This window comes from Athene noctua, chromosome 17, assembly GCF_965140245.1.
Source record: "Athene noctua chromosome 17, bAthNoc1.hap1.1, whole genome shotgun sequence".
NCBI lineage: Eukaryota > Metazoa > Chordata > Aves > Strigiformes > Strigidae > Athene > Athene noctua.
In genome coordinates this window covers 13026809-13052650 of record NC_134053.1, presented here as the reverse complement: position 1 = coordinate 13052650, position 25842 = coordinate 13026809, and the positions used below count along the sequence as shown (strand labels likewise).

At 39.2% G+C, this 25842-nt stretch overlaps 1 protein-coding gene across 1 annotated transcript; it reads left to right on the top strand.

Moving 5' to 3' along the window:
• Nucleotides 1-1354: 1354 nt before the first annotated feature.
• On the top strand, nt 1355-25842 carry SUDS3 (SDS3 homolog, SIN3A corepressor complex component). Its single transcript, XM_074920727.1, has 12 exons — nt 1355-1875; nt 3671-3740; nt 4705-4760; nt 5133-5204; nt 7573-7592; nt 8168-8324; nt 11577-11672; nt 13600-13661; nt 14518-14539; nt 15260-15365; nt 19474-19558; nt 22945-25842. Exons 1-12 carry the CDS (start codon nt 1710-1712, stop codon nt 23041-23043), a joined length of 1011 nt encoding a protein of 336 aa, XP_074776828.1. The 5' UTR covers nt 1355-1709; the 3' UTR covers nt 23044-25842.

The window sequence follows — 25842 nt, the reverse complement described above, 5'->3', positions numbered from 1 at the left end:
GACAGGAAATGGGGAAGAATGGGGGATAATAGTGGTTTTAAAGCTTTAAAGGGGCTCTGATTAGTTCTGAGAAAGGGCTTTAGCTGGCCCCAGCTCTATTTTTAATTCTGCGACTATATGACTTTGGAAAAGTTATTTAAACAATTCAAGCCAGGTGCAAGTCCACGGGGAGAGGACAAACCCATGGGCACTGGGTGCAGCGTGGGCACCCAGTCAGCTCATGCGATGTGGCAGCTGCCACCACACCCTTTCCTGTTTGCCTTGTGCCCACAGGCAGCCCTGCCAGCTACCACTGCCCGGAGTAAAGAGAAAGGTGGAAGTCTTGATTTCCAAGATGCAGATAACCCCTACCACCCTGCAGTACTTGGCAACAGAGAGGTGGCAAGCAGCTCTGGCATTGTATCTCCCATGCACCAAATCAGATGCTCTCAAATGGGACACTAGTAAGCTTGGAACTTCTCTCCATAGTGTTGACTTTTAGCTGTGTCTCAGCCTCATCTCCTGTAAAAGGTAATATTTACTTATGTAAAGAAGTATCGGGCATACTTTGCATGGGTGTTCCGAGTTAAAAATTTTCAGTCAGGGCAAACAGATCTTCGGGGTGAACTACAGGAAAGCAAAGTGCGTAATGCTGCATTATTACAATTCTTTTCAGAACAAAGAGCATGACCTGGTGCTCCTCTTGGCAGCTGAACACCCGGTTCAGCGAGTTTGAAAAAGTGCTGCGGTGTTTTAGAGTTCAGTCCTCCTTTAGATGAAACCTATACTATTTCCTTTCCCTTGGTAGTGTGTTTATAGTATCTCAGTGAGTCAATAAGCTGTGCATTTGAGAAATGCACCTCACAACTGTTAAGGTAAGCTTTAGTGTGGCCCTGCTGGAGGCAATGAGACTAGTTCTTCCTAGGTGACTTGAGAGTTGCAGAAATGGGCTAAATGAGAGATTTAGCCTAAAATGTCAGTGGGAGGCATTTTCATGTGGAGTAGGATCCTGGTTTTCATGATTTCTGCACGTGAATGTCACTGCAGGATCCTGTATTTTAGTCCTTAATTTTGTAGCAGCGTCTAGTCAGGAGAAGAGCCTGCACCCAGCAGATCCGAGGCACTCACAATGGATTCGGATGTTTGCTCTATGAAAGCTGCTATTTTCTGGCATGGAGCAGCTGCTTCACCTGCGTGAATGTGAGATCACAGTACCGTGGTGGTGCTTTGGTGAGAGTGTAGAGGAACAAGGAATTAATTTCTGTATTTAAAAAAAAAAAAAAATATGGAGAGGGGTATGTCGTAACTGCAAGGTCCTGCTCCACGCCCGCTGAGCACAGCACCGCTGTGTGTCTGTGTCCTGCCATACAGACGTTTCGTGGCAGATGGGGTCATCCTGGTGGCAAAAAGGGAGAACGCGGCTCTGAAGGTCCAGGAAAAGCCCCCTTTCCCCCTCGTATGCGCCCTGAAGAGCAAAGCCTGGCAGAGAAAGCCTCCAGCGAGCACGGTTTAGGCCGCAGCCCACGCTGCCGGTGGGGCCGGGACTCGAACCCGCGGTCCGTCTGCAGTCCCCGCCCAAGGGCCCCCTTTAGGTGCCCGCCGCGTTCGCCGGGCCGAGGCGCTCTGGCAGTGCGGCGGCCGCCCGGAAGCGGAAGGGGCGACGCGGGTCCTGGCGCCGTTGCCGAGCGCCGGGCGGAGGCGCGGGCCCGCGGCGGCTGCGTCCCGTCGCTATGAGCGCGGCCGGGTTGGTGTCTGCCACGCCGCCGGCCCCTGCTCCGCCTGGGGCGCCCGCCACCGCCATGCCCCCCGGCCCCGAGTACTACGAGGAGGAGGAGCTGGAGAGCGCGGAGGAGGAGGACGGCGAGCGGAGCGCTCGGGCCCGCGACTCCGATGAGGGTTGGTAGCGTGGCGGGCTGGGCCGGAGCGGGCTGGAGAGGGGCCGGAGGGGGGCCTTGGCGCTCTGGGGCGGTGTGGGAGAGTGAGGACTGGGGCAGGGCGGAGAAACGGGGGCTCGGGGGGCGGGGACATTCCCCTTGGTGGCAGGTTGAAGAAGAGGACTGCTCTGGACAGGAGTGCTGAGGAGATGGAGGAGAGTGTTTGGGGAAGAAAAGATTGGGTCGGGCTTAGTGGAGTAGTGGTCTGGAACCGAAAGAAAACGCAAAGAAAGCAAAAGCCTGTTAGAGTGCTGGGGTTCCCTGTGGAAGACGAAAAGAGTGAAGCCGATGGCGAGGTAGAAGTGGTTTCCCAGGTGAAGAAGGGTCAGTGAGAGAGGAGAGAGCACTGAAGAGGTGAGATTGAGTGTATGGGACAACAGGGTAAAAGTAATGGAGAAATCCAGTGTATTAATGTGGTGTGAAGAGGGAAGGAGGCAGTTAAGGGAGAAGAAAGCGTGGTCAGAAGTAAGGGAGTGCAAGAAGATGTTAGAGGAAAGAGAGGGTTTGTAGAAGAACCAGGAAAGCAGTGGAGAAGAGGGCGTGGAAGTAAAACCCAGAGTATCTTGGGGTATAGGATGCATACAATAATAAATGAGTGAGATGAAGAACGACTTTTCAACAGTGCCTGTTGCTCTGTCAGCCAGAATCCTCTCATCACGTTTGGTATGTTCATGAATGAGGTGCCAAAGCCAAGACATATCCTTATGAAGGATAACAGCGTACTGGTCAGTGGGGGGCTCTCTGTGTCTGCATATGAGTAAACCGAGTATGGAAGTCCCTTCTGGTGACCTAGGCTTCTAAGTATTTTTCTAAAACTTTGCGTTTTATCTTTGGTGTATTGAATTTTGTCTTAATACCTGTAAGCTTAAACCATTTATTCATAGTTTAAGAAAAATCTCAGAAAGATTTGTTTGAAAGGACTGATGCCTCTGTCCATGTGTAGGGAGTGTAGTTGTAGTTAAGGCTTTACAGCTGTACCCTGCCTACCACGGCTCAGGCCCAGAGACACTGACCTCTCCTTGGGGAGTAAAGGTAATTAGTTCTTGTCTACTTGTGTCTTATAAATAGGAGCTTGAAAAGGCACAGCAGAAAACTAGCAGTCCCATACTGTTTTAATTTGTTTCTAGTTTATATTATCTGTTCATAAAGTTGGGACTATGGTAGTGCTGGTCTCTCTTATGTATATATGTTGAAGTACTTCTGTGTGATGTGTAGCTGAGAAGTCAAGTTCAGATCACAGCAAGTAGCTTTGTTATCTTTAGTGAGACCTTTGTGGTAAAACCTAACAGCCTCTAGTCATACTACTTTTGTTCAGGTCAAGGTCAGAACCAGTTACAGCTGTTTCAGTCATTATCTTTCACATATCAGGGGCAAAACTATCGCAAGAAGTCTGAAACATTTTTCAAAGTCTTTAGACTGTTTCTGTCACACCTTTTATGTGTAAGTGTTACTGTAGGACTTGATATCTTAACCTGGGAAGAAATTGCCAGGCTGTCTTAAGTTGAATTTGTTTAGACTTGATGTAAGCTTAGTTGCAAAACTACCAGAGGTTTTCCACAGGGTAACTTGGAGTTAAGGAAAAACATGGGTTGGGTTGGTTTGCTTCTGAATTCAGCTCTCCAAAGGTCTGTCTGGTTGTGTATTTGAGGTTAAATTACCTGAGGTGTGGGGATTTTATTTCTTTGTTTTTAAATAACTTACTACTTCGGGGTTTTAAAAATACTTAGTTTTAACGAGTCATTCTTTACCTCATTTAGACACTGAGGATGCCAGTGAAACTGACCTGGCAAAGCATGAGGAAGAGGACTTTGTAGAAATGAAAGAACAGTAAGTAACCCATTCTAATCAAAAGTAAGGTAATGATCTGTTTATTTGTTTTTCCCCTTTTTTGCATAAAACTTTGCAATGTTTTGGGTCGAGATTGGAGTTTCTAAGTGCCTAGCCCAATGTAATAGGTAATAAGTCCATATACTTGTATTTCTTAGTTACTTTCTCTGTTCTGTATGCAAGAAACTAAGTGCTACTACTGTTTTGGACAAAGAAATATGTGTGAGTTTCTGGGAGCAGCTCAGTTTTGCTGCAAATGAATCCTACTGTGGACAGATCCTTTAAATGAAGGATCTATTTTATGTAAGCCAAGCAAAAAGCAAGATGCCTATTAAAATCCCTTAAACAATAGAATGCTAGTCCTGTCCAAGAAGATGGACTGTCTGGAGACTTGAAATAATTTCCCTTGATGTTTAGGTTGGTTTGTAGTATTTTGTGTTCTTGCTTACTGTCAGAGATATGTTTTTATACTGGTCGGGAGGACTTGGCTTGTGGTAAAGGAAATGCAAGTTTGCAGTAGCACCAGGAATACACTTTGGGGTTTTTTTAATAATGTCAAGATCTATGTGAGGAAATGCCTTCTGTTTTAGAAGTAGGGAACTAATACAAAAATATTAAGGCTTGACAAAGTGACAGAGTGATTATGTTGTGAAGTTTTTGGCATCGGTAAATCTAAATGTCATTTTAGATTTCAACATTTTTTTTAAAAAAAATCTTATTTTACCCTGAACTGCTCCCAAAATAATTGGTTTGGGTGCATTTTAAAACCAATGGACTGGCAGGGGTTTTAGAATGCTAACCTTTCATTTGAATAATATTCTTTTAGTTGTCATTTATTTGTTTCCTTAAGTTCTTCAGAAAAGTGTTTAATTCCATATAAACATGTTGTAACCCAAGCAGATGGTGAAATAAGCTATGTATGCTTGTTTCTCAAAACAAAGTTGCATGCTCTTTATCTTTGCAGGATGTATCAGGATAAACTGGCATCTCTTAAGAGGCAATTACAACAATTGCAGGAAGGTAAGCTTTGAAGGGGGTAGCTTTGTTTTTTCAGCACTTTCCAAAGGTCATAGAAGGATGAGGGGTTTGAAAGATATAAGCAGCATCCTTCACTGAATGTTGGCTCTCAGTCATGCTGCTGAGTGAAAAATGTCAGCCACTTCCATCCTTTTTCCCTCTAAACACTTGCAGTTAAGCTTCTGTGTACTAAAGCATTTCTTAAAAGTAGTAGGCCACTTTCTGAAAAAACAGGGAATGTGCTTATCAAAATAAGCAAACTAGAACTGTAGTTTTCTTATTTCAAATGCTAGTATTTGTGTTTCAAGTGGTGTATGGCTCCATAATACTTGGAAAAAAAAAATCTAGTGGGAATCTACAATTTATTCCAACTAGGTACTCTTCAGGAGTATCAGAAAAGAATGAAGAAGTTGGACCAGCAGTACAAAGAAAGGATACGAAATGCAGGTAAGCTGAATTTCTTTCTGAGATGCTGCATACAATTTAAATTCATGGTTTCTATAACATCTGAAGAAAAATAATGGTAATTCTGCCCTTTAAAGAAAAGGAACTTGTTGAAGTAAGGGAGGGGTGATTCTGCTTCCAAGGGTATAGTGTAGGTTTTTTGAGAGTGCACAAAGCATGATGGGATCTATCTTGATTTATTTTTTTTTCTCCATCAGCATTGTGTGCTGACTGTTTACTAAGCACCAATAAACAGTTTTAGTCTTCATTTGTGTGAAACAGTGCAAGGGGAAAAAAAAATCATTTTTATGTGGCACCATGCCTAACAGACAGTCTCCCTCTTTGGCCTCTTGTTTTGTGCAACTTCTCTGAAACCTTCAGGTGCATGATTTCTTTCAGTTTACAGGAGTGGAAAGTTAGGACTACATGCTTTCCCAAAGATCTGTTTTGTGCTCTGGAATAATCAATACAGAGAGTTTGCTGGTGGAACTGTTATTCTGTATAGCTGTGACACTGAATGGGCTGCCTGTACTTTGTGTTCCGCTCTGTTTCAGGAGCGAAGGCCCAAATTAATTTTTATAAAGTGCCTAGTTCTCAGCCCTTCTGGGGAGCCTTTATTGTGTCAGAGAAATGGCTTGGAAATCAGATCTGTTTGCTTGCCCTCCCTCTTTATTGTTTGTTCTCTTTCCAGTAGGTTGTTATCTTGGATGCTGAAGCCAGGCCTTTTATAGAAGCTATTATGCAGAAATAGGAAATGTAGCTGTCCGTCCTTTAGAAAAGTTGGATGAATTCTCTAATTCCTGGGCTGTTACTCTGGGAAATATGACAAAGAGGCAGTGCCAGTTGTATGACGGCTAACGTTTGAATACCTTTGAATAGTGTAAATTGTCTTTCTAAAAGCGCTTGGGAGGGTAAAGGATTTCCTTGAGGAAATTAAGTGAGTTGAACTACTTCTTGTTAACAGGAATATGTCTTCTGAGATGAATTTCATGTACACTAGAGCTGTATTCTAGCAATATTATGCTGTTTTGATAAAATTAAAGCAACTGTAAACTTGTATTTCTGGCAAAGACCAGTGCTGCAGCAACATATTTCTTCCACAGGAGGGCAGATGGTGATAACTTTCAATTTTATGATAAAAGAATTCCATCTGTCTAGTACTACAGGAAGAATGATCTTTGACGTTTATCCTTCCTATTTTGAGGTTTTAGGCGTTTTTTTTGTTTGGGTTTCATTTTGGGGTTTTGGGGGCTGTTTTTTGGGTTGGTTTGGGGTTTTGGTGGGGTGTTGTGGTTTTGGGTTTGGTTTTTTTTTTTAGAATTCACAGATACTAAAGCAAGAGTTTAGATTTACTTGTATTTGATTACCTTCATAGTACTGTTACCATGCTCAATTGGTAGAGCCCTTTGCAAACAAAAGGTTTGATTTTTATTGTGCTATTATCCTCTTTGTTATCTATTTTGTTGTTTCTTAAAATTTGTTTTAAAAAAGGCACATTAGTACAGTGCTGCTACTATAGTCTTCTCCAAAACGTATTTGAAGCCTGTGATCTTTGCAGAAGTTTACTATTTCAGGTATTGCCAAAGCTTAATAGGCTGGTGAAATATGGTGACTTGAGGACTGATTAGATGCCTTAGTTTGCTTTTATTACCACTATCTTGAGTAAAAACTTTTGGGGCATTATGTCCTCCAGGAAACAAGGAAGGCTTCCATCCTACTTAATTTCAAGTTGTTAGGAATTGTGCAAAAATCAGTAGCAGGATTATTTCACACCCGTAAATCCATTTGTCTCATCCATAGGTCTGACTTGAACTAGTCATAGCCATGTGTTAGAGCTTAACCTTCAGTGATACATAATGATTTCCTTGCTTGTGTTCTCAGGTGTAAACAGCTTGAGATCAGACACATGCGAGTTGAGTAGATAAATCTTCAAACAGCTGCAGAATTATTTCTGAACCAGTCATTGCTGAAATTCATGAAGTTGGATTAAACTGAATTTTTGCCAGCCATACATTCAGCTGCATGTTTCAAGTTTATATCTAGTATTAATTGATTGTAATTAAACTGGAAGAAGATGGACTACATGCTTAGTACTGCTGGGAATAGTAGCTATACTGAATAATATTGCTGGGTAAGCTTTGCAAATCTGCTTGACAATCTGTAGAAAACTTCAATTAGCAATGTGTTTTTGTGGAATTTTTCATAGTTCCTTTATTTTCTGTGTAAAACTGCAAAGTAAGTGGAGGTTGGATGAGTACATACACTCTTTGGTTCACTGCCTCTCTTAGCTGCAATATGCAGTGACTTAAAATGTAAGGGAAGTGATTTTGTGCATCGTCGAAGATAATAAATTGTCTTTCTTGTTTTTCAGAGCTGTTTCTCCAGCTGGAAGTAAGTACACTTCATTTATCAAAATATATGTTAACTGGATAGAAGAGATATTAACCTCCTGTTTCATCAACTAGTACTTGTGCTTGTTTTCCCAGGAGGCTTAAAGAAATCTTCCTCTAGATAGCATTGTTACACTTGAGGTGTAGTACAGCCTACTGTAACAAGTAACTTCTGGACTTTGTCACTAGAATTAAAGGAAGTATTTGCTCTTGGACTGTTGTATGCTGGCTGTGGATTTGGTTTATTTAAAAAGGTTGTTTAAGGTGATAAATGATTGTGCTGTTTATAAATCTGAAGGGCTCACTGCTATAGATTTGATCTTGTTAGAGACTTGATGCTACATTAAAATGTGGTGGGGGTTTTTTTAAATTAATTCTTTTGCCAGTATAGTACTGCTTACTTAGTAATTTTTGCGTGTTTTTCTGTTGATTATGAATATTGATAATTTCTAGAACTAGCTACAGTTTTGAACTGCAAAGCTAATCAGTACAGCAGTTTTAAGAAGCTGTTTTGATCTCATTAACTTGAGTCATTGGTTCCTTAATTAACCTTTTTGTTCTTTTGGTTTGCATTAGACAGATCAGGTGGAAAAAAATTACGTCAAGGAAAAGAAGGCAGCAGCAAAGGAGTTTGAAGATAAGAAAATTGAGCTTAAGGAAAATTTGATTGCAGAGTTGGAAGAGAAAAAAAAGATGATTGAGAATGAAAAGCTTACCATGGAATTAACAGGAGGTAAGAACAACAGAGGCATTCATCTGATCCACTCTGCTGTTGCTTAGGGAAAAAAAAGGTAGCAGTGCTGGTTTATACAGAGAGCTAGTATGAAGGCTTTAAAGCTTTCCAAATGCCAATAGATGTAGAACGCAAATTGGTGGTCTTTTAATGGAGAAGGCAGTTCATAATAAAATTCAGTGACCTGAATTATTAACAGGTGAATCAAAATAGTGCCAGTGAAGCAGCAAAGTGGATAGGCTTTCTTGTATGCAGGGCTGCTTTAGTTAATATGATCTGGCAACAAAACTACTGGGGTATGCCACAATGTTGACCTAACTGGAGGTGCCAGGCTGCAAACTGTCCTCTTTTCTCCAATAAGAAGTGGTCAAGAAATTGAAGAAAGGCAAACAATCAAGGTTGAAATAAGCTACTTCAAGCCGGAAGGATATTTGTGAACTACACTTGTGTCCAGACTCTGGAAAATGGACATTAAATGAACAGATTTCTTTCATGAGACCAGTTGGTAACCTTGGTGCCTTGGCGGTGCTTTTTGCAGTAGTTGACACAGTGGAGCTAAGTAGAGGGGTAATTAACCTTCACGAGTTGTGTTGCTGTGATATTGAACCAAAATTCTGATTTGATTCTCTTTTTAAGAGCAACTCCTTCACTTTATGGAGAGATTATGTTGGTTGTGTTGCTGAGGCCTGACCATGGGTTAGACCTTTTGTATGTTTCTTGCGTAGTATCTACAGAAGTTATGTAAGCTAATAATTTGTTTTCAGTAGTGAGAATTAGAACCTGTATGGACATATTCAGAAGTGCTCTTGACTTTGTACAAAGTGTTAGGGCTCATCTGGTCTGGAAAAGAGCTTGAGCTGTGCTGTTTCCCTGATCTTTTTTTTTTTTTAAATTATGAAGTCTAGTCTGATCTTACAAACTGTGTCTTAACTTTCCTACTGTTGTCCTATGTCTGTGACTGTTCACTACTAAATTGAGATACAGTGCTAATCTTGTAAGCAGATTTTCGTTAGTGGATCTGGATCTGACTAGACCTTACCGTTGGAAATCTGCATGCCAGTGTTTTAGGAATCTGAAGGAGTCCAAATTCTCTATCAGAGACAGCTGTTAACATCAGGATATGGATTTGCAGAGTTAAAAGGAGACTGAGGAGGGGTAAAAAGTATTTAGTAATCTGATTTGGGGGCCAGATTAATCCTCTTCAGGGAAATGTGTCCCCCCCATTGCTGTGTGTCCTGAAGAGATGAGCGGTTTGATCAAATACAGCTCTAGGGAAGGCATGTAAGTAACTGTGGAGAAGAGATCTGTTCTGTGTGTGTTAGCCCTCCCTTATCTCCTTCCTTCCAGACTAGCATAAGTGCAATGTGATTTCTTTAGAAGTAACAGATTTTTGTAGGGAACATGTGCTAGAGGCTAAGAAATAAGAATACTGAAACTGACGTGGACTCAACAGTTTTTAAAACGTATCGAAGTTCAGTGTATGCAAGGATGCGAGTTAGCAACCTGATGAACAGGCTTGTCTGTGAGCGTTGGGAGCACTGCAGTTTCATTAAGTTGCAATAGTTGCCTCCTGTTCTGGAGCACTGTATAGTGTGATTATTAACTATTAAGCCTCATGCAAGACTGTGTTTCAGGTTCAGTCTGTTGGTGCTTTAGCAGCCCTTCAAAACTTCCTTTATAAAGTTTTCATTAGTCTGTCAAGAATCTTCAAATGCTTAACAGTGAATGTAAGATGCTCAAACTGTTTGTTTTTTTTTTAAAAAAAAACTTGTTTGGTGCTGACTTTCAGATGACTTGTCACAATTTTAAGATACAGGGTGCTAAGATAAAGAGAAAATTGGTATCTCTGCCTTATTCACATTTTAAGCAATATAGGTAACAATTCTGTGGCAACTCATTTGAAACTAATTTAAAAAAAAAAAAAGCCTCAACTTGGCTGCATATCCCCTTAAGTGCTTCAGACCCCTCTTCTGTGGCTCTTGTAAATTGGTCTTAACAAATGGTAAGAATGGCTCAATTCAGTGCAGTAAGTTACATTTTCAGTGTCTGCAGGGCTATTAATGTTCAGTGTTTTTCAAATTCAGCTTTGAATCCCAGAGATAAGCTTGCCTTTCACTTACGCATAAAGCATCCTTCGCTGGGTTGGTGCTTTGTTGTGTTTTTTTTCTTTTGTAAAGCTTTTATCATAATATTTCTTCCCTTGATGTGCAGCATGGTTATCCTTGTTCACCCTTGAGATAAGGGGAAAAGCAATTTGGCATATTTTGAACATGCATAGCTGCTCACGGTTTTAGCATCTAGAGGGAGCCAAAGAAGCTTCATAGACTGAGGTGCTACCTAGGATGTGATTCAGGTGTACTTAAAGATCAGCAAATAATTCTCGGCACATAGAGAGGTGAGATGATGTGTTTAGCATGTAAGATGTGGTCTCTTGGTTGCCAATTCAAGATATCTTCATAAATTAAGGAGTGATTTGTGAGAGTTTAAGTAGCTTGGTTAAGACTACCTGTAGACATTTGGACAAACTAATTTCAGATAATTACTTGGTGATGAGACTTTTGTTTCAATTTTTAACATTTTTTTTCATACTTTTCATATGCTACAATTTATTTCCTGTCAACTGCTGCTCTGCGTGTTATTAATTAGGTTCATTTCACTAATCATAATTTGAAACATTTTTAGATAATCTGCATTTAAATACTATTTATGTTTAAAATTATTCCAGCAGACTTGTATCAGACGTGAATGCAGTAATTATCTCTATCCTTTTTGACAAAGTTATTTTTCCAGCTTGAAGACAAGAAAAAGAGCATTTGTAGCTGATGTTTTATATGCTATTAACTATCCCAAGTTTTGTTAGCAAAGAACTCCATGAACTTTGCCTTTAAATGGTCTGTTTAAAAGCAGATAACATTAACATTAAATAAATTTGCCCTGAATCCTTGTAGCATCCTTGTGCTTGTTATCTGTACCTGAAGAAGCTGTAAAATGCCCCCAAACCAACTGTGCCACTTCCAGCCAAGGAAAGCCGTAACCATGGCATTGCAACGCTGTTACTGAACACTGACCTAGTATGAAAGAGAACTTGTATTCGCTGTCAGCAGTTCCAGCTTGCATGCTGTAAGCTATCACCGAAAAAAAAAAAAATCCAATTTTCTGTATGAAAGAGGAAAGATTATTTTCCTTGTGTAGAAAGCTGCTGCTTCTTACTCCTTTACCCCTGATCTTATCAGCTCTCCAACTTCATTACAGATTCAATGGAAGTGAAGCCTATTATGACAAGGAAACTGAGGCGACGACCAAATGATCCAGTTCCTATCCCAGACAAGAGGAGGAAACCTGCCCCTGATATCCTTTTACAGAGTCACTGGAGGGCTATTTGAAGCCAGCAGGCTACCTGCATTTATGCTGTGTTGTACAGGAAGGAAAATGAAATGAGGTGCTAGGATCAGATTTTAGTCTCAGAAATACTGAAGCACGATTTGTCATGTATAATGTGTGATAAACTAATATAACAACTAGTCTTTAGAGATCCTTTGGTATTCTAACTTAAACTTCACAGTGTTGTGAGATGACTTACTACTTTTTTTTTTTGTCAGTGAGAATAGTTTGAATTCTTCAGACAGTTTTTTTCACAAAGGAAAAACTTTAAAAGAACATTATATATAAATGCTGAGGTAATTGATTCCATAGATAGAAAAAGGCTTTTTATATGAGCCAAGGCTTTTCTCATTTCAAGATGTGACAAAACATTTGCCGGAAAGATCATATTTGTCATATCAAACTAGTTTTTCCATTTCTGATAAAGGCTTCAGATCTCTAATCTAGAGAGATGCATAGCAAAAGCAAGGAGTGCTAGATTTGTTCTTTGAATAAAAAAAATTATGAAAATCCATTTTGTTTTTATATATCAAGAGAGAGAGAAAAAACATATATATGTAATCCTTCTCTTCTGCCTTGTTGCATGTTTCTTTTAATTAAAATGTTCTCTGGCTTCTGGAAATGTTTTTAGCTCTCTGTGATGATAGACACTTTTTGTATATTGAATTCACCTGGAAAGGAAGGCAATGATATTTGCTTTGCAGAGGCTTATTATTAGATTCCAAACTTGTATGGCTTAAATCAGATTAAAAAAACTTATCTTACGACTTCTGAATGACTCACATTTTCTGAAGGCAATATCAAACATTGAACTTCTAGAGTTCATGTGGGATGGTCACAGGCATCTCCAGTTTTAATTAACCTCTTTCTGGTTGGAGATGCAGTTCACTCTTTCATGAAAAAAATATATATTTATTAGTGCCCCTATCTCATCCAAAATAAATGAGTTTCATAGTGAACATGACCTGCTAATTGAACATGATACAGCAGCCAGAGTATGAAACTATCTGCCTTTCCTCACTGGGGAGGGGATTAAAGTCCATCAGAACCAAAATCCTTAAAATGCAGCCTAGCAATTGTTAACTTTAGTTTTATACTTTGAATATTTTTGACTTAGCAGCTGTTTTGGAGAAACACTCTAGCTTAAAGCTGGAGAAAGGGTCTACTGCTTTGGGTATTGTTTTCTTTCTGTGTACTTAGGTGTTTCTTGTGTGGAAGTGACAGAGGAGCAGTAGAAAAGGGAAGTGGGAAGGTTGTGAAACTACACAAAATAACAGTAGAGATCTAAGAAGCCTATAATACATGAACTTCTGTGTTCTGAGATTTTGGGTTTGTTTCAGGGGAGTGGTAGGCTCTTATTTATCCTCATCCACACAAGGATGTGTTTTGTGCCTCTGACTTCATTTTCTGGTTCTTTTTTGATGGTTTTTTTGTGGGGCTTTCCCCTCCTTATCTCTCTATTCCTGCTTACAGAGTTGCAGATGAGTTTCTTTTTCTTTATTTGGGTGGGATTCAGCTTGATTGTATGAAATCTGAAGTAAGTCTGTTTCAGCTTCCAGATTATTCTCTACAGCAATGCAGGATGAAAACCACTGAAAATGCTAGTGCTTGATGCCTCTCTGAAGTAAATGTCAATGCACTAAAGGTTTTTCATTGATGGTTGTGTCTGAATAAGTTAAAATGATTTTGCACTCTATTTGCTGCTAAATTTGAGGCTCTGCAGAGATGGACTTCTATTAATTTGTGATGAAAAAAGCTCAAGTATGACACTTATTAAAATCTTATGCAACTTTGCAGAAACCTCTTGACTTACATTTAGTCAAGTGAAATGTCATTGACCTTTAATTTTTAGCTTTACTTGTCAAGAGCTTATGGGAACCTTAATTCTGGATACCTCAGCTAAATTATTTGTTGACTGATGAGCAAATAATGGAGGACCTGAGAACACTGAATAAGGTAGGGATTATTTCTTGATTTGTATTTCTTTGTTTTAAAGAGAAAGCTAATGCTTTCCTCTGAAGAGAACAGAGCTCTCTAATACTCCTTTCTGAGATGTGGGACTTTTTCATCCCAATAGGCTTTCTGAAGTAACAGAATAAAAGATTTAGCAAAAGGTGTCTCCTCCCTTTTATTTTAATAGGTTTAAATAACCTAATTGAAATGACTGTCATCTAAAAATGTTACCTTTTGTCTGAACCAGTCTTAAGGATTTTCTTCCGCATGGCTGAACAGATGTTAAAATGTTTGTCTGTGAGATCACAGGCTGCCTTAGTGTGGGGTGGTGTTTTAGGGGTTTTTTCTTGCTCCCCAGCAATACTTCAAACTGGATAGGGTGCAGTGTGTATGTTTAATCACACCTAGAAAGAATATAACCTATTGCTTTCTTGCTAAACACTTCAAGGCTTGCCTAATTTCTTGTAATAGAGGCTGTTCATTAAGGCATTTGAGGATGGTAGTGGAGCCTGTGTTTTGTTCCCGCTTTTGAGGTGTCTTGAATGATTTATCTCCTGTATTTGTGTGTTGGTTTGTGTTCAGAAATACAGTCTGTTAGATGGCTTTGGTTTTGAGTTGTTTCAGTGGATTATCTAAATGCTCTGAGGTTCAGTTTGTAGATCTTTTGTACCATCATACTCACTATCTATACCTTTGGCTGCTTATAGCATGCTGTTCTGGTTACATGTTATGCCACTTAACAGTACATTCAAAAAAAGAAGCATTTAGAGTATGGAAAGTAAGACTATCTGAAATTATTACTGCAGACCTCTGGCTCATGTCAGATCTCTTAACATTTTTTTGCTCTCTTTCCATTTAGCTTAAATCACCCAAGAGACCAGGTGAGTTTTGGAACTTGTTCACAGTCATGCTGTTTTGAACAGAGAATTATACTGTAGACTGTTTCACTGTATAATTGCCAACTGTGTAATTTGACTGGATAATTGTTTTGACTGTGTAATTGCTGTTCTTTGTGTAGCTACTGTGGTGAATGGGTGCTGTGTGAAGGCTCTTAGTATGTTCTGAAGTTTGTCAGGGATGGGAAGGGGCGCATATGCATCTTTGGTGGCTGAAACATTTGGGCAGGGGACAATCTAACTATGTAAAGGTTTTTCCGTTATATTCAGGTGCATCTGGGCAGCTTGCCTGCTTGTCAGGTAGATGGAGGGATTGAGAACTTAGGGTTTTATGTCTTCAGCTCTCTAAATGTGTCTATGCTTTATTTCAAGTCAAGAGTGATATGAACTTGTCTAAGTAATTCTGACCTTATATAACTATTTTAGATTAGAATTAAAATCAAGCACACATTGTCTATCACCTGCCTATCACATTTTTTCAGATAAATGTTGTATTTCAGTGAATATTATCACTTGTATATTCAAGGCAGGGGTTGAATTATTCATCCCAATAGAGAATATTTTTCTGATGGAAATTTGAGTTTGTAGCTTCCTGTGCTCATTATTTCAGCTTAATATGAATTTACTAATTGCAGTTTTGCAGTCAGGTGTGCTACTGTGTGGTGGACACATGCTGGTCTTTAAATAGAGTCTCTCTCTCCTCAGCCTCTCCCTCCTCTCCCGAACACCTCCCAGCCACACCCGCAGAGTCTCCAGCACAGCGGTTTGAAGCCCGGATAGAAGATGGAAAACTCTACTATGATAAGAGATGGTAAGTCCTGGTAAATTTCTGGTTTAATCAGTCTGTGTGTAGTGAGGAGTCAAAGACTGCAGAGAGAAATTGCTTTGATAAAAGAATTTGAGGACAAAATGTTCTTGGGCTGAGGTTGGCCACTTCCTCCAAGGGCTAATCATTGTGACTTTGGTAAATCAGAAATGATAAGGGAGTGTTTAGACATACTTTCAGGAGTAACTACTGGCTCGAATAAAAGGAGTCTTAAATCTTCTCTGTGGAGTCGGTAGCACACACTGTGACACTTGGGAAACATTTTTGTCAAACCTAATGTTAGGTAAGAGAGCCACCAGCAGACACAGTGTGATGTAGCTGTGAAGCCGGTCAGCTGGGGTACAGATACTCTGTGGTTGTGGGTGTGGTGGCATCAGTGGTATTCACAGTCCTGGTGTTCAGTTTTGTACAACTCCAGCCCATTGTTCCACAAGGTGGCAGAAGAAATGTTGTGCACCAGAAAAGCAGAATGAAAAATGTTTCTAATAACAAATCCAAATAACCTTTAAAGATCAAACCCACACGGGAGAAGCAACTTCAGAATTACTGATTGGATTTAGCTCTGTTAAGTTTTATGGGCATATAGCTGTGCAAGCCTCACAAAACGCAAGGAAAATATTAAATTTTGCAGAGAAATCTTAGTAGGTCTTAAACTTAATCCGCGAGACATGCAAAACTGGATAATCAAGGGGGCAATCTAGTACTTCTTGAGCAGAAAGCAATTTGCAAGTCATATGCTTATTTGTAGCCTACTTTGGTGTTCTGGTTGCTCAAAATAACAAGTGATGAGGTTTTAATTTTATCAAGGCAAATGATAGGCTTGAAGATTGTTTTCTACACAACAGCCATCTTGTACAGTTGGTCAGTTTTTCCTTCTGCTGGTCTTCTGACAGTGAAGTTTCATCGAGGGTTCAGTGCATGCAGCTCTGATAAAAGCTGCTGCCGGGAGCTTAAACTTCTGTGAAGTGTAAAGCAGAAATTTCACAAATTCATGAAGTTCTTTTTTTGTTTTCGTATTTTTTGTATAGAGTGACTATCCTCTAGGATATATTTGGATGAATAAACTGTTCTTCAGAATTTTTAAGCATGTGGAGTACTGTAAAGTGTTGCATAAGTAAAATTTAAAAAAAAGTGAAGTTCCCAAGCTTCCACCAAATTTAAACCTGGGAGAGCTTCCATGAGCCCAGATGAATATCTCAAAAGCACAAGCTCTCTCTAAAAGGTATCCAGTTGGGACATAAAACACTAACAGATATTTTTATCTTGCTGAATTCAATTGTCATGGGGGTCTCACTGTCAGGATTTCCAGCTGTTGCCTTTCCTGTCTTCCTTGTTCTTGTGCTGTTTTAAGATAAGTATTCTACGTTTTTTGGCTGTAATAATCCTGCTTAGATTTTTTTGATTGATAGTAATAGTACTTGTGCAAAGTAGCTGTTATTTTAAAATAATGAAGTAACTCTTGATAGTAGGAGGGTAATTTTTTCTAAGGTGTATTAAGGCTGTAGCTGCTGGCATGTACCAGAAATAGTAAAACTGACAGCTCAGGAGTGACTACTTTCTCTGTTTCCTGACAGCAGCCATGAAGGACCATTATCTCAAAATAGTGAATGTTCAAGGCTAGTAATGGACTCCCTAAGGTCCTGCAGAGACATTTCACAAACATGTCTCCAAAGTGGAGACTTTGTATAGAGTGTTTCGGATGGATGTGGAATTAGACTTCATTTTTTTTATCCTCAATCAATTTACTTCATGCCCCCTGTAAGATCCTAAAATACAGTTCCCTGTAAAACAACCATCTTTTTGCTTTTAGCTTTGTCTGCATACAATAACGCAGAGCGATTTCTTTCAATTTTCTGATGGAGATTAAGTTGAAAAATCTTGGCCTTTCAGCAAAATATTTTGTAGCAGAAAGTGGAATTATTTCTGCTTGCCTCACTTGTCAGTGTTATGGTATAGTTTACCTACTACAAGAGTTGTTTGGCACTTTCCTTCTCTTGAAAGACAATTTAAATTCCATTGTGCTTTTCATCTGAAATATTTTCCTCAGTTCTACCCCTCTGTTCCCCTGTGGGTATATAAATTTGGCAAAAGTCTGAGAAGTGAACACATACAGATGTACCAGGCTACTGTGCCTTCAGCTGACTTGTCTCATGCTCCATGTACGCAGAGAGACAGCTGAGAAAACTCTTCAATAAAAAAGTGCTGAACTAACTTGCTACCTTGACTTTTCTGTGCACAGTTAACATAGATTTACTGATGGACAGAAACTTGTGATGTGGAATCCAGGGGCTGAAGCCTGCTTCATGTGTGTCCTTAGCTTTGGGATTCACTGATAATCAAACATAGGACGAAACAGCTTTGAGTGGAAAAATTATTTTGTTATCTGTGTAGGCACAGATATCACTTGAGAATTGTCATTTGCAGTGGTATCTTCTGTACTTGGAAGCTTGTGCACTGATTGTATCAAGATCAATTCTCCTTGCTTAAGCAGTCACAGCATAGCATGGTAGGACACTGCTGGACTGGGATTTTTATGTCTTGTCTTCATGAGGTCTGGTTTGTAGTAGCCTATACTGTTCCTTTATATCAATTAATGATCAGTAAACAGATTTTTTTGACTCAGATCATTGCTGTTATTGCATTGCCCTGGAATCTGCTGACATCCTTTCTGTTAAAATGAGGGAGAAAATAATAGTCAGGCACAAGTGTCTAAAGGTTGCAGGATTTGGGGTTTTTTTATTACTTCACCCAGCCCATTTGTAATTAGTATGTTTGGAAAGCTGAAAGCTGACACTATCATTCTTGTTACTGGCAAGCAGTGTGAAAATTCTGAGTACATGAGCCAGTAGGAAGAGATTGTGGAATAAACTATTGGAAGACTTCCATATTTACAGTATGGTTATTGTAGAAATAACTGTAAGGATTATGCAAATCCATGCGTTTTGACAAATGGCTGTCAGCCAATCAGACTGCAGGGAGTTGCATGCTGAGTAGTTACTGAGGGAATCTCTGTACAGTGATGCTGCAACTTGCATTGCCCAGCTGAATCTGAAGCACATCACGATTAGAGTAAAATATAGTTATGGAAATATAGTTATGTTTTTATAACTATAAAGCATTTTGCTGCTCTCTTGATTAAGATTATTTACTTAAAAATAATCTGCTTCAGTATAAGTAGTTCTGGCCATGGAACTCTCCTAGGCAGAATAAGCAGAAACTAGGGGATTTTGTCTAGCATACTTTGCAGCACTTATCAGAAACATTGTCTGTGAAGAAGGCGAGACCATGAAATTAAGCTATTCAGAGTTACGAGTTCTGAAGTTTTTACTTTGTTTTATACAAAATGCACTAAGAAAAATATATAGCGTGACTAAAATGTGATCTAAAAGGGGAAGAAAATGGATATGCTTAGACACAGCTTCCTTATGGCAGGCATAGATACAGCTTCTTAGTTACTGTTTTAGGTATTTTCACAAAATAAGACAGTATTAGAAATTTGAGGTCTCTTTACACAATACATAGACTGCACTGATTCACTTTTGTTGTTGCACTAGTAATTTTGTGTTGGAGAATGTGAATAACTTTTGAGTATCTGATTTGCTCTGTCATTTTATCAGACGTAATAAGGAGTTGCCTTCTAAAATCCATCCTGTGTCTGAAATGTGAAAGGCTAGTTTAACTGTTGAAACATGGTTTTATTGTCAATCAGTGTTCTCCCATCTTATGGCTTGGTGCTCTGCCCCTCCCTCTTTCAGATGTGAAATCTATGTTCAGTAATCTGCTTACAGAATTGGATGTGAGTTGAGAGCTTCATGTGCGCTGAAGCACCATTTAAATGCAAAATGTGTGTGTATGAGCGTGTAGAATTAGACCACCTGGTATGTTGGTGAAGATGGGTAAAGTGGTGTGGAAAGAAAAAAGACACTCTGTGTTTGTTCTATCCAAATGCTTGCAGAATCCTAGCTTTATATCAGTCTTACTGTTTCTTTTCTCAGACTTTGGACAGCTAACCTGTGTTTCCTTTTTTTTTTAGGAATACCTGTGTTTCCTGTGTTTAACCTGTGTTTCCTTTTTTTTTATTTTATTTTTGCAGGTACCACAAGAGCCAGGCTATTTACCTGGAGTCTAAAGAGAACACTAAGATCAGCTGTGTGATCAGTTCTGTGGGCGCCAATGAGGTAGTGGCTGCTTTGTTTTTCAAGGGAGTGGGGAAGGAAAGCTGCGGGTCAGTGTAGGCAGGTAGATGCCTGTCTAGTAAGGACTAAGAGAAAATCAGTGTTACTTTCAGAAAAGATGTAGTTGTCATGTGTCTAAAGAAGTGAATCCAAGATAGAACTGAGTTGAGAGATCCCTTCTTGAGATAGATCTGAGATGGGAAAAGACTTACTGTGTTTCTAAGGAAAGATCCTACATTTTGCCAGTAGTAGTTTGGCAGGCAGGAAAGATGGGGAGAACTGACATGTTGCATCTCATTGGCACTGCATTTGTAAGTTCCACTTCCATTATTTCAAGAACATACATACAGTTGTTATTAATGCAAAATTAAAAAAAAAAAAATCCCATTGGGAATTCAGAAGAGGATGAGGAAAAATTTTGACACCAAATTTAGTTGTTATAAGGGGAGAGAATGATTCCTGCTAACCTGAGTACAAGTGTTGTGGAGTAAGCTGTCAGCATTCATCACCTACTTGAGAGATGGGGCAGGTGAGTCCATTTGTCTAAGACAATTTCCTTGTGGCTAATGATTAAGGCTTAGAGAAGCAGATGAAGAGAGATGGGTGCCTGAGATTGATGTGAATCTTGCTGCAAAATAAGCTTAGTACTCAAGCAGTGCATCAGTTGGGCAAAGGGAGCAGTTTATTCTTTGCTTGCAGATTCCAGACACTGCAAGAAAGGAAATGATAGACTTGAATGCACTTCTCTTCAATCAGCCAATAAAATAACTTCAATTTGTTTTGGCAGCTAAGGGAAAATATTTTATTTTCAACCAAATGAGTTGCATATGGGATATGCTTTGTATCACAACTGTTCTCCTTGCAGTAACAGTTGTTATGCTCCACGGTTGGTTATTTAGATGAAGTAGTAGTAGTATGCTAACAGATGCGTTAAAAATATAGTACTGCTAATTTGATTAAAGTTATTACTGTTAACTTGAAACATTAAAACTCAGTGTTTTGGGAGCACTTTATCTGAAACACGAAGGAAATGCAATCCATTAATTATAATTGCATGAGTTCCCCTTTAAAGGGAAACAATAGGCTTTGTTTTAGTTTTGTGGTGGGTTTTGAGAGAGACTGGGAAGGAGGCATGGTAGTTGTCTGCCCTGTAGATATTTCATTGCAACAATATAAAGCTAAGGAAGATCAATACTTAACAGAATACTGAAGTGAGAAGGTGTTCTCTTAGGAGTACAACCTGCGATTCCATCACAGGTTCAAAAACATGATTGCCAAACTATGATCTTACTGGTTCATGCTTGAATTTAGAAGCTAGAAGGCAGACCTATATCTGAGGTGTCTAATTGTGGAATCAAAGGATGATAGCATTTCTGAAGGAAGTCAAGTTATTCAAAAGAACTTAACAAATACGGTTGCACAGTGTCTCCCCACCTGCATTTTCATTTATGCTCAACGTGAAAAGACAACTCAGAAACATCAGAGATAGGGCATACAGCTGCTGTCTTGTGGCTGGTGAAAGAAAGTAGTTAGCAGTGTATCAGAGGCATCTTTGTTCATACAAAGGTCTAAATTTTCTTAAACTGGATTTGAATCTTGTAATTGGCCATGGGTCTCTCTGACACAGTCTGAGCTATGATGATTCCCCTTAAAAAACAAACTAAAAATATCTTCCCAGGCCCAAATTCATTAGAACTTGGTGATGTGATTCTAAACAGAATACATTTCTATTACTTTTGATGTGATTTCCTTGGAAACTGTGACTCAGATACTGCATTGGTGGAAATCATTGGCCAAGTGCATGGAACCAATTCAATCATTTGCCTTTTGACAACAATAAACTTCAGTACCTGCAGGAAAGTGGTGGGGGTTTTGGCTTTTTTTTTTTTTATTCCCATGAGTTTATTCAGCAATCTCAGTTTGTTGGAAGTTGAAAAAAGGAGGAAGCAGCTTATTTTTCTTTACGGTGTATGAATAATAGACATTCAGAGATGGATTTGATTGTTTCTATTCACCATCTCCTTCAGTTCTTTTAATAGATGTTATCTTCTGATTGCAAGGTCTAAAATATCAGTTATAAGTTCAGAATATATCTTGATGCTTTTATTTTTCTGAACTGTGTGGCATATTTTAGTGTTAATAAGTAATTTCACTGTTGTGGTCACTTAAAACTGAATTTTAATTTTCCTCCAAATGGAATGGAAAGCAGTTAACTATAGCAAAACAAATATACCATTCCATCATACTGTGATAGAATGTGATCTGTACATGTTTGTTGCTCTGTACAGCTGCTCAGTCTGTAGATTTAAGAATTCTTTTGAATAGTAAAACATACCAAATTCTTGGAAATGTTACAGTGGAGAGGTGATTAGCAGTGAAGGTGGATTCTATTTTCTCTAGAGAAATAACTGAAGTACAAACGCAGGCAAATGTTAAATTCATTTTATGTTGAGGGATTCTGCTAGTAAAGTCAATTTAAAATTATAGAGTTAAATCAATCTACTGTGCCAAGCTTGTAGCTAATATGGTATCTGAAAATAAAGCTTTGGGTAAATCTCATGCCAGTGCTAACTTTATAGTCCTTTGCAGTAGGCAGTATTGGATTTGTGTCCTAAAATACTCTAGTACTAAGAGCTGGATAACTCTTATTTTCCATGAATTTATTTAAATATGTTTAAATGCATTAGAATGATAAAATGCAGAGGAATTTTTCTCAGATTTGATTTTTAAAGTACAGGTATTTGGGTCTAAACTTTTTCAAAGTGATTTTTATTTTTTAAAAATTCTGCGTGACTGCCTCCATGGAAGCAATTTGTCTTTTGAAACATACTGTATATTGGCAAGTTATGTGAATTCTTCCATGCAGGTGTTTAAAAAAAGAGGCCCTTTTATCTTCAGATACAATTTATTTAATACATTGTGAGAAATGCTTCACTGAACAAAATCAGAATAAGCTTTTCATTTGACTAATAGTTACTAGTCTGGGCAAATCCCAAGATAGATAGTTTTATGATCTGTGGGTCTAGAGAGACTTATTCTTGATTAGGTAAAGCTTAATGCCAGAGTTCTGTTGCGAACTGTGGCAGAAGGAAACTTGCTTTCCTGATGATGCTTGGAAAGAGTAATTTTTCTTGATGACTGTTTTGAGCAGGAAGTTCAGGTGGTAAAGTTAGAAACCTTATTTAATTTTCTACTCAGGTTCCAAATGCCTAATGTGGGGAGGGAGAAGGGCTTAAGTTAAATCATCTGTGCACCCTGTGTAACACAGATGTTCAGATCTGGCTAATAAGAATACCTGGACTTACTTGTCTATGCATTGCTTACTGTGGATTTTCCCTTTTTCTCCCAATATATCTCCCTGTCCTTTTTTTTTTTTTTCTTTCATGCAGATCTGGGTGAGGAAAACCAGTGACAGCACAAAGATGAGAATATATCTGGGACAGCTGCAGCGAGGTGTTTTTGTGATTCGTCGACGATCAGCTGCATGACTGTATGCTCTTCCTTGGTTTTGTTTTTGTTTGTTTTGTTGTTTGTTTGTTTTTTTTTTTAACTGATAGACAAACCTCTAATGGGGAATGGCAGTCTGTTTGCTCATCTTAGCAGCAGAGAACACTGTCATGACCTCTTACGAGACAGTTTGTGGCTGGCCACATAATCCCCAGTAGTCCTTAAATCTTTAGTGATACCCAAGCACTGCCCTGGACTCTTTCTGGATTTTGCGTCAAGCTTCTGTATGCTTTCTCTATATTTTGGGTGACTGTTTAAGAAGACTGCATCATACTTTTTTCATCATTGTTTCATGGTGCATAGATGGGACTCGTGTGTTGAAAACAACGTAACATTTATGGTTTGAGTCAGACCAATGGAAGAAGCTTTGCTTGTCAAGACCTGAGGTTATTCATTCTTTTTGGGTTTGTTTTCCTGCAAGGCTTGGGATGTTGCGCAAAAGGAGATTAATCTTGCCAGCTTTCAGCTGCAGCCGAGAGATGCGTCTGTAATACCTGGTCTATGACATCAGCTTTATTGGATGAACTGTTTAAGAATTGAGCACTGAGGCTTTTTTTTTTTTTTTAGGGAAGTGTGAACAGCTTAGAAACTGCTGAAAATCCAGTTGATTTTGATGTAGTTAAGTTACATGTGGTTAATCAGAAGCTTCCATTTCTCTTCACATTAAAAAACCCTTCAACCAACAAGCAAAGAGTATATCTATTTGCTGAAGTACTTCCCTGAAATAGGTGGATGAGTATAAACCAAAGGATTAATTAAGTGGACTTTGCAGATAGTGCAACTATATGAACTATCTGTCTGAGTATAACCACTCATACATGTAGGAAGGTGAAAGTTAATTTTCATTTCTTCACTGACACTTAGAGTAACAGTTCATGCTGGAATCCTGCTGACAGAAGATACTGGACCTGTTGTATCTTCCAAAGGAGCCTGATACAGCGTAGTAAGCAGCATTGACATATTTTTACTGTATAGCTGAAACCTTCATTCCCTAAAATATCATGCAAAGGTTTCGCCGTGAAGGGTATTTTAATTAATGGAGATAACGCTGGGTTTCTGCACTTGCCCTCTGATAACATGAGTGTTGTGGTTTGAACCTAGCCAGCAGCCAGACACCACACAGCTGCTCACCGTCTTCCCACCCTGGGGATGGGGGAGTGAATTGGAGGGCTAAAGGTAAGGAGACCCATGGTTTGAGATAAAAACTGTAATTGAAATAAAATTATAATAATGGAAAATACAGATGAGTAATAAACAACACGATTGCTCACCACCTGCAGACTGACACTCAGTCTGTTCCCAGCTAGCAATCCCAGAGAAGATCCCAAAACCACAATCCTGGAAAGAGAGAGCAAGTTTCCTGGCCCACCCTCATCTATATACTGAGCATGATGCTGTATGATATGGAATATTCAATTGGCCAGTTTGCTGGATTATTCCATTAGCTGTGCTCCCCTCCAGGTTCTTGTGCACCTGTGTACTAGCAGGACATGGGACGCTGAAAAATCTTTGATTTCTTAGCAACAACTAAAAACATCAGTCTATTATCAACGTTCTTCTCATATCAAATCCCCTCCTGAATCCAAAACACTGCACTATTCTAGCTATTAAGAAGAAAATTTAACTGTATACCAGCTGAAACCAGGACATACAAGTGAAAATGCTCAAGTGATGGTACTAATATACTCCCTTACAAGATGTTTAAAGATCTGACTCTGGCATTCCTTTATTATTCCGAGTCTTTTGCTGATGGCTGAAGCCACTGATACCATATGTGACTGCATTGGCATGAACTGCACAGTGCACTGGCCACGCTGTCAGATCATTGCCTTCTGTGCACAAGAACTTTGTACTCCTTTTGATTACTGGACAAAAAGTTGTAATTTCTGCCTTTATCAATATCTGTCACTTTGAGGCATCTTTTGGTTTTGCTTTTGAACTGCCTTCTTGTTCAGCATCAGTCTAGCCCTTCCTTCATATCTGGATAAATGGAGTATTTCAAATGACTGTTTCCATTTCTTTTACTTACTGCAGTTGGGTGGCAGTCACATCCTAATAACTGATGTATATATGTGGATCTGGAGTGGAGTGTTATGGCTGAGTTTGATATGTTGCCTTTGTGGCTGAGACACATATTTATACTGTTTTTAGAGTTTCAACTGGATCTGGAGCTTTGGTGAGGAAAGGAGAGGGTGTCTGTTTCCCACCCCTTGAAAATGTGCCATCTTTGCTGCAGTGTTAGTCAGGTGGAAAGCAGCAGGCTGTATTTTGTCAAGTTAACAGCATACTTAATATAACTTAGCATTCTCTCCACGTGTGACAGGTTTTTTAATAAGGTGATGATGTACCAAACAGGATTTGGCACTGAGCCTTAAAATGAACATCATAGCTCTTATAATAAAAAGTGCTAAGTAAATAGCAGGATTTATTTCTTACGTATATCGTTTTATCAATATATGTGTTTGTGGAAATAGCTGGAAGCTTTGGTTTGATTTTTGGGGACTTATTTTGCCAACCTGCTAACAGCAGGTAATCTATCTGCTGCTTTAGTGTTACCTGTTTTGGGTTAAATTTAAAGGTATTGGTAGAATTGAAGAAGTGCAACTGCGCTCCTAGTGCCACATGTGGTATAGGTGCACACTGTGTACGCTTAATTATATAGCTTCAGCACCACATCTTAATCTGGATCGACAGCATCTGCTCACCATCCCTGTTCCTTGGCAGAAGGGGAGAAAGAATATCTGCTCTCAGCCAGAAGCCTGTCTTTGTCAGCTGTGATC